The 14,905-nt window shown below is 40.7% G+C and overlaps 1 protein-coding gene across 2 annotated transcripts in view; it reads left to right on the top strand.

The window, feature by feature from the left end:
* Positions 1-14,905, top strand: part of ACSL5 (acyl-CoA synthetase long chain family member 5) — a 20,332-nt gene that overhangs the window by 4,683 nt on the left and 744 nt on the right. The window contains exons 2-20 of one of the 2 annotated variants that reach the window (XM_005416373.2): positions 4,314-4,499; positions 5,041-5,149; positions 5,815-5,879; positions 5,959-6,060; positions 6,371-6,470; positions 7,638-7,816; positions 8,454-8,486; positions 8,689-8,740; positions 9,279-9,352; positions 9,795-9,872; positions 10,086-10,220; positions 10,842-10,976; positions 11,051-11,146; positions 11,663-11,735; positions 12,496-12,584; positions 12,663-12,779; positions 13,215-13,358; positions 14,274-14,375; positions 14,751-14,822. In XM_005416373.2, coding sequence (XP_005416430.1) covers positions 4,344-4,499; positions 5,041-5,149; positions 5,815-5,879; positions 5,959-6,060; positions 6,371-6,470; positions 7,638-7,816; positions 8,454-8,486; positions 8,689-8,740; positions 9,279-9,352; positions 9,795-9,872; positions 10,086-10,220; positions 10,842-10,976; positions 11,051-11,146; positions 11,663-11,735; positions 12,496-12,584; positions 12,663-12,779; positions 13,215-13,358; positions 14,274-14,375; positions 14,751-14,822 — 1,911 coding nt within the window. In that variant the 5' untranslated portion in view covers positions 4,314-4,343. Of the gene's footprint in view, positions 1-4,313; positions 4,500-5,040; positions 5,150-5,814; positions 5,880-5,958; positions 6,061-6,370; positions 6,471-7,637; positions 7,817-8,453; positions 8,487-8,688; positions 8,741-9,278; positions 9,353-9,794; positions 9,873-10,085; positions 10,221-10,841; positions 10,977-11,050; positions 11,147-11,662; positions 11,736-12,495; positions 12,585-12,662; positions 12,780-13,214; positions 13,359-14,273; positions 14,380-14,750; positions 14,823-14,905 lie in introns of those variants that run through there. The other variant, XM_031062681.1, reaches the window with a different exon arrangement.

Here is a 14,905-nt window from a genome sequence, read left to right as displayed (position 1 = left end):
TTAAGTGACTAATTAGTGTAGGTGGCTGTACTCCACTTTTCCTGCTTGTAAACAGTCAGTGTTGCCTTACTAATGATGAGAAAAAAGATGTCATGATCATGCCAAAAGCTTAGGCAAACTTGATGCAAAGTACATAACTGCAGAAGACATTCTCCCAGGCAGCGCAGACTGCTGCTTCCAACATTGTGCAAGTATCAGAGGTTGCTTTGTTGTCCATAATGAACTCTTGCAATGGAGATGACACTGATTTTTCTTCATATTTATGTAGTCAAAAGTATGAAGATCAGCCACTTTCCGGTGGAGAGAATCTCACGTGGAGAGCATAGAGAATAACTGTAATTGCTTTTAGGTAATGAAGGAATAGCTGTAGAGCAGGAGGTACAGTAGAAATGAGAATGTGTACTCCTGAACTCAAGGCTGTAAATGGTATCCCTGTAATCTCTTCTGATAAAAACGAAGCCTTTGACTCTGGAGCTTAGTGCATCTTATCCCTGACCATTGATCAGGGCAGACAACCTAAGTACACTTTCAACTGTCCAGCATCTTATTGCACAAGAAGCTTAACAGGTGGCTTGAGACATCCTCTGCATTTTGTGTCCCTGGGAGTTGAGCCCTCAGAAGTCAGGGGTTTCAGACACTCCATGTCTGACCCCTCTGAAGTTTAGAAAGGCAACTGGTGCTCAGACTTACCCTGCAGTCGAAGTGGGTGTCTGTCCAAAATGCTATACTCTGTTTTTCCCTTGTTCTGCACTGTTTTCACTAAATTGATATAGATTAGGTATTATGTATGCACAGGGCACTTGGATTTGTGGGATGAACTCTAGTTGTAGCTGTTCCATAGCACAGATTTAGGCTGCAGCTGTTCTCTCACTATGGACAGGAAGGTCTATCAAGTACAGATTCCTGTCCTCTCTCTGGCTTTTCTGTTTTGATGGCAGCAGGATTAAATGGCAATTGGATGATGCCAGAGGTGATAAATTAGCAGCTAGTCGGATTGACAAATAGTTACAGTAAAAGCTCTAGGCATAGGAAACAAATGCCCTAATTCTGGGAATTGAGACAAATTTGCTGACAATCTCTTGCCACAGCTTGAGTAACACACCCTATGTGCTTTGATTGAAGAGACTAAAGCCCTTTTGTGGAAACACTGTTGGAAAGTAAAAGAAAACATGGTCACCATTCTATTAATAAAGTAAGGGTGTTGAAAATAGTTTTTCAGATATGAAAAACATTTTGTTTTGTATTACCTAGATCTGTGTTTTTGTGCATCTGTACTTTTTTATATGCAACACCAACCCCTCTATCTCTAAAGGGTATATATGTGAAGTCCTGCATATGTAGTCTCAGTCAGGGCTGTAAGTACCCACCAAACCCTAGAAGCTAATGAGCATATAATACTTCCCAGACTTTAAAGAAACTTGTCAACAGGTCTTTCTTTAAATTAAAAATTCATTCAAATATAATTGAAAATCATCCTTGACTACCTACAGGTATGTTGGGTGGGCTACAATGGGATTAGACTACTGCCTGATCTTTCCTTCTTTCTTTTTATGCAAGAGGCTTGTGGAATCAATTCAGAACCTGAAGGCAAAAGTTTTGCTGTATTAAATGATCATTTCTTGATTAGGTGTTCTCTCTGGACTTTGAGTTCTTTGCTCCAAGCAAAAAAATCATATCCTTCAGGGTTTGATGTTCAGTCCTCTTACATGTCCTGGTACAAAGTACTTTGCATGTGAGTCAGTGAGAACAGGAAAATACCCCAATGGAAAAATTTTCAGTGACTTGTCTACTGCTGCATGGAGCATTTGGGGTTACTGGGTTCTCTGATCCTTATCACAAAAAGGTCAGACAAGTGTCTTCAGTAAATTTTCTGTCCAATAAGTCCATGTAACAGACAGTAGCTATTTGTGACAACTGCTCTGATCTGTCTGACCTAGTCAGACAGTGTTAATGGTAAGCCATATAAATAAGTTAAAGAAGAGGACTTGATGCCATAAATAAGATAGTTTTGTTTCTTACCTCTAGCATGATACTTTAAAAACAACCTATCATTCATGGTTTCTGGGAAATCATCTTAAAAGTACTATTAAAATAAGCAGATGAGAGCACACTTCAGCCAATAAAACAGGTGCAGCTGTACAGGCCTGTGGTCTCTCTGGTTACCTGCATATAGCTCTATTCTCTCACTGCTGACTGAAAAATTACCAGGGAAGAGTAATGTGAAATGCAGTGAGTGAGAACTCCTTTGTCAGTCTAGAAAGCTTCCAACATACAAATGGTGCAAATGTGATTTGCTCTGTCACTTGGATTTAGTAGTGGGCTCTGAGCTAAAGGAATAAAGTTTGTATATTCCACCTTTCATGATGGAGAATGGAGATGCCTCTACCTAGCTGCCTCAGTGCTCATGCTGTAAAAAAGTGTATTGCTCATGTTAGTGAAAGAGGAAATATAAACCACAAACCATATGCAGTTTAATCACTGCAGAAAGCTGCTTGCTAACTGCTCCATTAATGGTCCGGATATATATATAGTTTCAAGACCAGCTGATTACCAAATTCACTTAATTAATAATCTTCAGTTTTCCAAGCCAAGCAGTGCTAAACCTAAACTGCTAAGTAGCTTTGTCCTGAATGTAAACTTGATCAGCAGGCCTGGATTTAGTTTTTGGGGTTTTTTTGTTTTTCTTTTTAATCCAGGCTCAATTGATAAAGGTCCAAAGGGAGATGGGTGATATGATGTGCTACAAACAGGTTTGTGCTCCCACAGGATCAATATGCCTAGGAACTGGAATTGCCTATCAGTAGAGAGTCCCAAGGGCAGTTCCTGCCTTTCAGGCTGTAGCAAAGCCTTTTTGGACTCTCAGTACATGAAGCCAAGGTCAGGAGTTTGAAGGGCACGTGACAACTAAGGTTTAGAGCAGGAAAGAGGACTAGGGAGTTGGTATTTCTCAGGTATGTAGGTGATGTGCATCTGGCAGCTTGGACTAGCTGAAAAGCCTCTGAGGTACCCTTTCTTATCCAGATGCAGAGCAGGCAAAGCATGCCTTTTTTACCAGAGAACACACCAGGATTGCTGATTAACCCTGCCATTGGAAACTACAAAACTGTAAAACAGATACTGGTAATCTAAATGAGCAGTCTGGGCTCAGACACCCAAATTCTGACTTCAGGTCCTGTCTGAACTTACTATTGGTTTGTAAAATACCTTCAACTTCATTAGAATTATAGTTAAAGGGTAACTGGAACTCATTGCATCAGGACTCCTGGTATTCTTCTTGTACAGGGATTTAGTTGATATTATCTGACATATTACCTACTGGTGGGGTTCCTTTGATTCTGGATGAAGGCGTTTGAGAGAGTGTTTTTCTTCATCTTGCAAAGTGTGAGGTGGTGTGCCCTGCATAGATATTTAGACACTAGCAAATACAAGTTGCTGAGATCTGAGTTGCTTCAGACAGAAAGCAGTCCTTCCTCTTGGCAATTCAATCTTAAAACACATCAGAACATTCTGGAGATAAAATTGCTTGTTTCTAAGGAAGAAAGCTCAGGTCTCTTTGTCATATAAGAAAGTCTGCATTTTCAGATTTTGCTTCCCTGTCCTTGATGGAAGATACCCTGGGGAATGCAAGCAGCAGAATTGTTTCTGTATTTCCCAGTTAGACTTCCATTTCACACATTGACTTCCAGGTAACCACTTCCTAGTGGAAAGCAACTTTCACAGTTTTGATTTGTGCTGTTTTTGTTTGGCTGACCACACTGTCACTCTGAAATATTTGTCTGGCATGGCCAGTAAAAGCAGCTGACAGTGACTATACAGTTTGTCCTGCAGACATATATGTAGGTGTATCAAACATGTAATTTATCAATACCATTCCTATTTCAGCAAAACCATTTCCTATTAAACACTAACAATATTGAGGAATTTTCTTACTCCCAAAATTCACATCACTGAACCATAGGCATTTTTTAGTTATACTCGGGGAGACAGATTTGGGAAATTATATACTGGTTTACTTCAGGCAGATTTTTTAACTTAAGGATGGAAAGAATTTGTTCCTTGTCTGACTTCATCAGGCTTCAGCTTTCTGTGGAGGTGGATGCAGCATAGATTAAGATTTATGGGGACAGGTGACTTGAGATCTCTTAAGAGGCTTAAAACATTGCATAAGTGTGCTTCACTATTGTACCAGGACTCTCCAGGGGCAAACTGCTGAAATGATTTGCAGTATTGTTTAACAAGCTACTTAAGTAACCATGGCTCATAGGTAATTTAAGCTTCTAACTCAAGTCTACTAAATCTCCTATTTGTTTCAGGTTCAGCTCTGGCTCCACTGATCCAGTACAATGATCTGGATACTTCAAGTGTTGTTCTCACCGCTCCCAACACCAGCATTGATCAGTCTCATTGCATTTGGAGCTGTCATCTTCCTGTGGGTGATAAGCAGGCCAAAACCCCTTTTACCTCCTGTTGACTTGAACAAGCAGTCGATAGGAATTGAGGTAATGCTTTCTCTGCTTGTGGGCATGGTCTCTTTAGGAGCTTCATCTGAATACTGATCCATTCTGACTCTGGGTGCCAGTGGAAGCTCACCTGTCCTATGTGCACAGCCTTCTCTCCCAGATGCACAACTCAAAAGCACAGTGGGGAGATGGAAGTCTTAAGATGCTAAGATGAGAAAGAGCAGCTTGTTCCAACCGGGGTTAGGTGGGATTTTTACCAGATGGCTTTGGCTGTCACTGACTTTTTCCTGTATTTTCAATGCACTGCATCAGCTTTGAAACTGGTGCTAGACTTCATGTAATAAGGGAAGTGGTAGCACTCAGTCAAGGCCTCTCAATAACCTGTAACTCAACATTAAGGTGGGCCATCTAGAAAATCCCTCTGCATGTGACTGAGTAGATCAAAATCAGGAAGGGAAAAGATTTCCCTAACAATACAATGCTATTGAAATGCTTTAAATGGGATTTATGAGAGAATGGCTGAGGAACAATTGATATTTTATCTGGTCGGCACTGTTTCATAACCATGCTCTGTTCCTAGGGAGGAGCCAGAAGAGTTACACTCTTGACAGATAATAAACTGCTTTCTTATTACTTTGAAGATGCTAAAACCCTGTATGAAGTTTTCCAGAGAGGAGTGAGTATTTCTGGTAAGCTTTGCATCTGGTAGTTAGTACTTGTCTATCACAAATAAACAACATTTTTCCAAGATCCTTTTCCTTGTGTCTTGGCTGTGGTAATAATGCAGGCTAGCAACAGCTCTTCTAACCTTCTGTGAGGTGGAGAGACAAGTGACCGTATTTCTCCCTGTCCCAATTTAGTACTAGTCTTATTTGGGAGACTGGGCAGGAACAAATACCGGAAGCTGAAGATGGTAGAGTTTCAGTCAAGAGTCAGCAGATAGAAAGCATCAGAGGAACTGGGGGGGGGGAGCACCTCTCCTTTGTCTTATGATGTGAGTTTTCCTGTGAAATTACTGCCTGTTTACAACAGATATGAATTTGTGCATGTCACTTCACAAGTCCTATGCATGGAAATGTGTGATGGTTCGCAGGGTATTTCAACCTCATATGGGTTGTGCAATCGAACAAATATCACCAGATCTTAGAAGTATTGCTTGTAAGGATAAAGCTAAAGTTTTACAACCTTGGTTTGGGCAAAGTGCTTAACTATGGACACTGACCTGCTCTCCATGCAGTTCCCTGAATGCCTGACAGAAAACATTTCCCACTTCGAGTGTTTAGTGTTATGCACTTTAGTGTTATGCAACTTCAGTACTGAGCTTTGAAATTGCTTTTCTGAACTCTTTCATTAGGAAATGGTGACTGTCTAGGCTACAGGAAACCCAAGCAACCTTATCAGTGGCTGACATATAAACAGGTGAGTATTGTACATGACAGATGAATTAATTTGGGATTCTGCCTTGTAACACTAAAGTGGGGGAATAACTATCTTGCAGGTTTCAGACAGAACTAAATACCTGGGATCAGGACTTCTGCAAAAAGGATGCCAACCATCATCAAGCCAGTATATTGGCATTTTTGCTCAGAATAGGCCAGAGGTAAGCAACAAATTGTGTATTCTTTCCTACACTATTCTGACACCTTGGGGTGAGAGGAGAGTCTGTATTTAAATAGCTTCAGGCCACATCAGGAACAATCACTTTTTCCTTTCCAATTCCCTTTTTACTGACTGAGCACATAACCATTCCAAGCATGTAATACAATGACCTCTCACAACTCTTATTCTCATGGGTGTGCTCCTTCCATACCCCCCAATGCCAGGTGCATGGGCTTGTCAAGCTGTATGAAGTCTGTAGGCAATCCTGTCTTGAGGGCTCCTAGTTTTCCTTAGTTGTGCTCTTTTTTCAGTGGATCATTTCAGAATATGCCTGCTACGCCTACTCAATGGTTGCTGTTCCACTCTATGACACTCTGGGACCAGAGGCCATTGTATATATTGTTAACAAAGGTAAATATTGACTTCCACTCTTTCATAAGGATTTTTCTAGGAAATTTTGTTTTGGGAGGGCTAAGTTCAAGGGAATTTGCAAAAAAATCAGAGTAGTTTTAACCTTAGTGCTCCCACAGACACTTAATTTCTTAGTGAAGCTGCTTTGCAGAGCACATGGTTCATTGCCTACAAGAATGCAGGGGCCTTTCTATGTCTCCTAGTGTCTTGATTGCAAGACCACTGAAGGATCTGCTAGATCCTGCGGATCATTCTGCAATCAGAGTGCTCAACTATTTGCTATTTGACACTTTGCAATCTTGAACTCCCACACTGCCAAACAATCAGACAATGCAGCCAGACTTGCATGTAAATTAAGACTAGATTTATATGTCTGTCTGTATATGTCTGTAGGATGAAAAGAGTGGAGGAGGGAAGGGTAAAGATATGCCTAAATCTGTTTAATCTATCTGGTTATTGCATGTTCTATAGAAACAACATCTAGCAGGCCATCATGGAATAAACTGGCAAGGAAGTTAAATAAATCTTCAAACTTTCTTCCTCCAGTCTTAGGAGAGATATGGGGGGAATAAATGTCCACTGTTGTTACAGTGATCTGGTATCCATCCCAAAAATAGGATTTGCCAAGCAAAACCACTTCAACAGTTATGGTGGTGAACCTTGGAAATGGGTGTTGTCTTGGGATTACACAGCTGTAATTTACCAATCTAACTGGGAACTGGCAGGCTCAGGCAAATCCAGTTCCTCTGCTGACTTAAAGGAAAAGGCTTTTGTAACTGCATCTACAGGGAAGCTGAAGTATTAACTCATTATTTTTAGCTACCTCTTTCAATTGGGCCTTAATTGCTTTTGATTTAAGGAAGATGGCTAAACTAAACAATATCATGGCAATACCAAACGTTTCAATGCCCATCTTGACTATGAGCAATGATATTTCTTTTCAGCTCTTCAGCATTTGCCCTCACTTTATATTGCCAGAACATCAGGTTTGCCCAATCAGTTGAGTATGGTACGAGAAACCTTCTCAGCACTGTAAGCCAGCCACTGAATCCATATGAACAAATGCAAATGGCACCAAACCAATGATATGTTCTTAAAGTATGTGCTGCTGAGCTGTCACTGGCCTCATGTCTTCTAAACAGACTTCTGATAATTTCTTTTCTGTAGCTGACATAAGCGTGGTGATCTGTGACACGCCTGCAAAGGCAGAGGTCTTGCTTAAGAACTGTGAGGACAAAAAGACCCCATGTCTGAAGATTATTGTTCTCATGGATCTCTTTGATAAAGAGCTCAAGGACAGAGGAGCTAAAGTGGGAATTGAAATTCTGTCACTGCAGGAGGTTGAGGTAGGTGGAAAAGGCTTCTGTAATACTTTGCCAGCTAAACATCTTGATCTTCTGTGGCAGCAATGACACTTTAATGTAAGCATTACCCAGTTGTCATGCCTGTACCTGACATCTTAATGAGCAGTCATTTTGAAACTTGATATCTTTAGCTAAACAGAGTTGCAGAGTTGAAACAGTTGACTAAAGTTGTGCCCATGTGCTGTGAACAGCCAAGACTTGCTTAGCTTCATTTGTGATCCTGTTGTAACAGGATTTATTTGGCTTCTAAGCTGGCAGTTGAATCTAATTGGAACTGTAAGTGCAAATTACTGTCTGCTTAGACATCCCAATACTAGGCTTAAGCTTGCATACATGTAAAGAGATGTGGCCTACCTCAAATAAAAGGAAACCTCTCCACTCAGGACTTCCACACTCCTAAAGTAGTTCCAATCACTTTCCACACATTCAAATGTGTCCTTTATACACTTGAAGCAGGCAGTTTTTCAGAGTTATGTGTATTGGAATCAGGAAGAGGTTTCTGTTTGAATGAGACAGAGTATCAAGAGGTAAAGTAGTAAAACAGGTGTTGCATTTGAAATGCAATTACCTATTCACCTATTGTACACATCTCTTAAGTTGTGTTTTTTCTCTAACACAGGAGCTGGGAAGAAACAACATCAGAGAACCAGTTGTAAGTATCTCTATGATAGTATCAGCTACAGACTTGTAAAACTTGTCTCTGGAAAGACCTCTTGCTATGCTGCTAGTAGAAGAGGCTGGCAGAGTTTTTTTTGTGAACCAGAATTCCTGATTCATGACAGTTGGGAATTGTATGTAGTTACAGATAACCATCATAATCCTCATGCTGACTTTATGTGGCTTTTTCTCTCTAGCCTCCTAAGCCTGAAGATCTTTCTGTTGTGTGTTTTACAAGTGGAACCACAGGTAAGAATTTATAGTGATGCTTCCCCACTGAAAGAGCCTCCCCATGCAGCTTCCCTGCCCAAAAGTAAAGAAATCATATGAACATGGAAGTAAACCAGTAAATTAGAGCAATGTCAAAGTGCTCTTGCACTTTTACTTGGCATATTGTTATTACAAGTGAAGTGCACTATGATAAAGCTTAAAACTGGAGGCAAGAAAAGCCAAATTCATGTTGTCTTACCCTATGAAAAATGCAGCCTTAATGTTCAAGAGATTGGTTGTTCAACTGTGTATTTTGGTCCACAGGGGCTAAAGCAGAAATCTTGTTTCAGCATTCTCTATGCTACTCCCAATTGCTCTGCTGTTTCAGTATCCATCTCCTCTATGTAACATCCATAGCTGAAAGCACTCAAGATGAGGCATATTTGTGATCTCTCATGAGAATAATTGCTGGGACTGAGCCTAGTACTGAGATAGTTCAAACTGAGCCAAACTAGACATGGGAACTGCCAGCAGAAGCAGTCAGAGCCACAGCTCACCTTGCTTGATCTCTCCAAAGGTAACCCTAAAGGAGCCATGCTGACACATCAGAATGTTGTTTCAAATGCTGCTGCCTTCCTTAGATGCACAGAGGTAAGCTGCTTTCCAGGATATGTCCCTCAGTCATGAAACCAGCTTTATTGTGGGCATTTTCTGTAAACCATTCACTCCCAGAAACTGATGCCTTCCTAACTGCCCCTTTTTCAATGAGACAATACTACTGCAAGAAACTTGGTCTCAATTGAACAAGAATTTGTACATAGAAGTTATTCCAGAATGAGTCAGTCCTAAATACCAAGAGTACTAAACCATCTACTTCAAGATTTGCCAAAACATTAAACTAATTTTGATTTAGTGTGGCTGAATCACAGCTGCAAATCTTGAAGAGGTGATGGATGAGCCTGAGTTGCTTCTGTCATTGAAAGTGTCTGTCTCAAAGTACTCAAACTGATCCCAATTTTATTTACTTTCTACTTAAAAGTAACTCAGGTAGACATAGAAAATGCTAACCTACTTCTACTTCCTTTCCCTCTAGAACACAATTGAGGTTACAAGTTCAGATGTTGCCATTTCCTATCTTCCTCTGGCTCACATGTTTGAGAGAGTTGTGCAGGTATGTACAGATATATGTATCTGAGCTTTTATAAACCAAATTATAGTAAAAGACATTAGCAATGTGTATGTCCTCAAAACCTATTCACACAATAACTTTCCCTATTTTGTAATAACTGGGCACTGGAAATCATGCTGCTTTTCACAGACTAATAATTATAGCTAGTGAAGCTAGGAATTCTGCTTGACTAAGGTTAGTCTGGTCAATTTTTAGGCTGTGGTATACAGCTGTGGAGCAAAAGTAGGGTTCTTCCAAGGAGATATCAAGCTGCTAACAGATGACATGAAAAACTTGAAGCCAACGCTATTTCCAGTTGTACCAAGACTGCTCAACAGAGTCTATGACAAGGTATGTGAGCAATTTTAGCTGTGTTCTTTGTGTTCATACATCCAAACAAGCATACAAATACGAAATAGTATTGAATAAGTCATAACATCACCACTAGTTAATTACCCCTTAGCAAGAAGAATGTTTTAGAATCCTTTCTGAGGAGATGGAAAGTGTTCTGGGAGTGTATTGGTGGAAAAGGAGTATATACCATAACACAAATTTCCCCTGTATAATCAGCGTCTATTACTCCAGGTAAAACAAATAATCCCATCATGGTAGCCGATGATCGTCCCAAAAGCTCACTATTCCTCTACAATCAGCTCATGGGAGTATAAGAACAGCATATCCAGTCATGACTGGGCTACGTTTGTTGCTGTTAAGAGACAAAAACTTTGTTTACTTTTGTAATGCAAATGAATCAAGCGCACAGCTAACAGGATCCCTGTTCCTCAAAGCTATTGCTGTAGTGTTTCAGCAGAAACATGAATTAGTATTGCCTTTTGGGTCACCTCCTAGATACTGCAGTGGTGAAGACAGGCCCTAGAACACTGAAGTAAGATTTGGTACCTCTTAACAAGGCAAGACTGAGATGTACAGATGTGAGTTAAACACAAGAGTCACTACTACTTTTCCTTGCAGATCCAGAGTGGTGCAAACACCCCAGTAAAGAATTTCCTGTTAAAATTTGCTGTGTTTATGAAGACAGCTGAAATAAAACAGGGCATCATTCGAAATGACAGCATTTGGGACAAGGTAGTCTTCAAAAAAATTCAGGTAAGTTATTCCAAGTGTAAGGGAGCTAAGCAAGGTAATATTGGAGGAGCTGATGACTTCTTTTTCACTTGTAGGAAACCATGGGTGGAAGAGTGCGTATCATGGTGACAGGCGCAGCCCCTATATCTCCCTCTGTCCTGACATTTCTCAGAGCAGCATTAGGCTGTCAGGTAAGCTGAGTTTTCTTTAAAAGTAAGCCTTGTTTGACTATGCACAAATGAGTGACCAGTGATATAGCTGGGGTCCAGCTCAATGCTGTCAAGTCTCAGGCATTTACAGACTGCTTCATCTGAGTTAACTGTAACAGGAAAAAAAATTCTGCAGGGCCCACTTTAAACTACACTACCAAAAAACTAAGCTGTAGGCTTTGAGAAGAAGAACAGAGCAGCAGAAATAGGAACATGCAGCACTCATAGTCAGGCAGCTGCCTCTGAGATTTGTGGCTTATTCTGACAGTCAATGAGCTCCCAATGTAGCACATTTGAGAACAGAAAATGAGGTGACCAAAGCAAAGTTTGAATAGGTGAACCTTAACACCTGGTTACACCAATAAGATCAAGATATCTTAAAGGCAAAGGTTATTTTGGCTTCCTTCCTAAGAAAACTTGAGCATGGGCACAGTTGAAACTGAGGCCTTTCACACCAAGGACTCGATGTTCAAGGAATACTCATCCTTTCTTGCACAGATCTTTGAAGCTTATGGCCAGACTGAATGCTCAGCTGGATCCACTTTCTCAATGCCTGGAGACTGGACAACAGGTATGGGAGCTGAGACTTGGGAAGTCTCCCAGAGCTGTCCACATAAATGGGCACTCAAGCCTAGGTGCTGTAATGCTTTTAGTTTAATGAAAATTAAATCATGGGCACTCAAAGTGATTCTCGGTAGCAGCAGTCACCCATCTGTTTAATAGGTACTAAAATTCTTGACTCAACCAGATGAGGAAGCCCGGTGTAAAGTGTCATAGGTCAGTTTAGACTTTGTCCCAGAATACAGGAAAGGAATAGACAGAGCTGAGCAAACTGGATAGAGACTTCCCAAATGGCCTTAAGAAACCAGCTTTGTCTCCTAAATGATATGTTTTACTCAAAAATGTTAGACATGATACTTGACTATTTTCCTGAAGGACCTTGAAGATTTAGCTTTTATTTTAGCAATACTGGATATTCTAAATTCAGACTCGAGTCACCATCTTTGTGAACACAGTAATTGCAGAGCATAATGAGGATGAAATGCAAATGAATACCAGGATCTATGAGAGGGGGTCCTGAGGAGGCATGAGTGGTTCAGTGGTTCATGGCTGGTGTGGTAGATTACACCAGTAGTGCTCTAAGCATCAAGACTTAGCTGCTATTTGTCCTACGTTAACTGTCTGAAAATGGCATTGCAACAACTTGCTTGAACATTTGATGCCATACTCCTTTAAATAATACTGGTTCATGTTAAAGCAGTGAACAAAACCAGTAAGTATCTACTATCACTGCAGCCTTTTTTGTTGTTTTGTTGGTTTTTTTCTCTTAGGCCATGTTGGAGCTCCTCTGGCTTGTAATATCATAAAACTAGATGATGTGGAAGAAATGAGCTACTTCTCTTCTAACAATGAAGGCGAGGTAGGCACCATCTCCTGTGCATGTCAAGAAATACTGAAACATAAGACTTGGTGACTCAGTGTTCTCTATCTGCTATAGGTCTGCATTAAAGGACCAAATGTGTTCAAGGGTTATCTGAAAGATCCTGAGAAGACAGCAGAAGCAATTGATAAAGATGGCTGGCTCCACACTGGAGACATAGGGAAGTGGTTGCCAGTGAGTAGTTGCAAACCATCTCTTGGCATGTTAATTCCTGTTACTTCACAGTATTCTCTAAAGATGGAATTCTAGGGTAAAAGTCTCTACACAGTAGATTCACTAGGTAACTCCAGTCAAAGCTCCAAAGACCAATTAGGTTACAGGGTATCAAATAACACGTCCTAGGCCCATAGTTACGACCATTCTTCACTGTAGAAGTGATATAACAAGGTGTCTTGGTTTCTGTCAGAGGAAAATAAAGGAGCTGTCTAATCATGCCCTGAGCTAACTGGAGAAATTACACAAACCCTTCTCTCTGTAGAAAGCAAAGATCAGTATGTGGTTTCTAGACTAGTTCCAAATGTGCCTTTCATACAACTAAACAAAGCCTGTTCATCTTCTCTTATATCAGACAGTGACTTGGAACTAATGACCTCCACTTTTAACTTCTAGAATGGAACGCTGAAGATCATTGATAGGAAGAAGAATATATTTAAACTTGCACAAGGAGAATACATTGCTCCAGAGAAGATAGAAAATGTCTATATCAGAAGTGCTCCTGTAGCCCAGGTCTTTGTTCATGGGGAAAGTCTGAGGGTAAGTGATGTTAGGAGTATCCTGCAAGATTTCCTTCCACTACAAGTTCTGGATGATCAGGGCACAAATGTATGCATGTACAAGAGTCTTCGAACAAAATCTGTTCCTAAGAGAGCTGTGTTTATAGGAAGATGTTCTCAGACCTACAGACTTGCAAGTGAAAACTGGCATTGCTGCAAGCTGGGTAAAGGCTAATTACATACTTGTGTGGGATTAGTAGTCAAGGTCACTTCTGCGCAGTTCAGATTCATAGAATAGTTTCCCCCTGCAATAAGCAGGGACATCTTCAACTAGATTAGATTGTTCAGAACCCCATTCAGCCTGACCTTGAATGTTTCTAGGGAAGGGGCATTTGCCACCTCTCTGGGCAACCTCTACCATTGTTTCACCACCCTCACACTTAAAAAAAATTCCTTGTATTTAATATAAATTTACTATCTTTATAGTTTAAAATCATTACCTCCAGTCTTATTGTCACAAGCCCTACTAAAAATTTGTCCCCATCTTTCTTGCAAGCTCCCTTTTAGTTTTGAAAGGCCACAAAAAAGTCTTCCTGGAGCCTTCTCTTCTTCAGGCTGAACAACTCCAATTCTCTCAGCCTTTCTGCACAGCAGAAGTGTTTGTCCATTCCTTTGCCACAGAGGTGTTACCTATGCTAGCAGAGGCCAGTCTTCAGTCTGTAAACAGCCAAAAGTAATTGCTGGACCATTCACCACACATAACAAACGGTGTCAGTACTTCAATTACTGCTGTCACAACTCTCAGTGACTTGGAAATCCTCATAGCTACCTTTGAAACTCTGAAAATGAAATGTAAATTTGACTTGCCATAGAAACACTGCCTGCAAGCAAGTTCACAAAGACATTTAGTATTCCTTGGCTTGGTCTCAGCCTGACTATTTCCACTTGTTTTCAGTCTTTTCTAATAGGTATAGTGGTTCCTGATGCTGAGATGCTTCCAGAATTTGCAGCAAAACTGGGAGTCAAAGGTTCCTTTGAAGAGCTCTGCAAAAACCCTGTGAGTGGCATTGTGTTTAGTGGGTTAGAGACAGCATTTAATTCTAAGTCCAATCCTACATTGCTCTGAATTTGTTCTATCCACCTCTTTTCAGTAATTTGAACTGGTTTAATGCTGGGTGAGTCAGGCAAGCAGCCTTCCAGCAAAAACAGGAACTGAGTATAGGTATCTCTTGTTCCAAGGGCTATCACTGCTCCTTTTCCAGTGAGAAGAGAGACATGACTCTGTAGTGGCCTTAATATGAGAAATCTTGAATGTTGAAATGTTGAAGGATGCATTCTTGCCATCCTCAGTTGTCCCTGACTGGGCAAATGATTATGATTTTGAGCTGCAATAACAGCTTTACCCACTCTGCTTCTGCTTTGTTTCTTCTAGGCAGTGAAGAAAGCTATTTTAGATGATATGATCCAACTGGGGAGAGAGGCTGGCCTTAAATCCTTTGAACAAGTGAGTACTTTCAAATCCTGCTTGTCACAAGCACCTGTATTGCTAACACAGTGGCTGGGGAGGGTCCCTTCCCGCCTCCGCCC

This window comes from Geospiza fortis, unplaced genomic scaffold (assembly GCF_000277835.1).
Source record: "Geospiza fortis unplaced genomic scaffold, GeoFor_1.0 scaffold130, whole genome shotgun sequence".
Classification (NCBI taxonomy): Eukaryota; Metazoa; Chordata; class Aves; order Passeriformes; family Thraupidae; genus Geospiza; species Geospiza fortis.
This window is presented reverse-complemented; position numbering and strand designations above follow the sequence as displayed.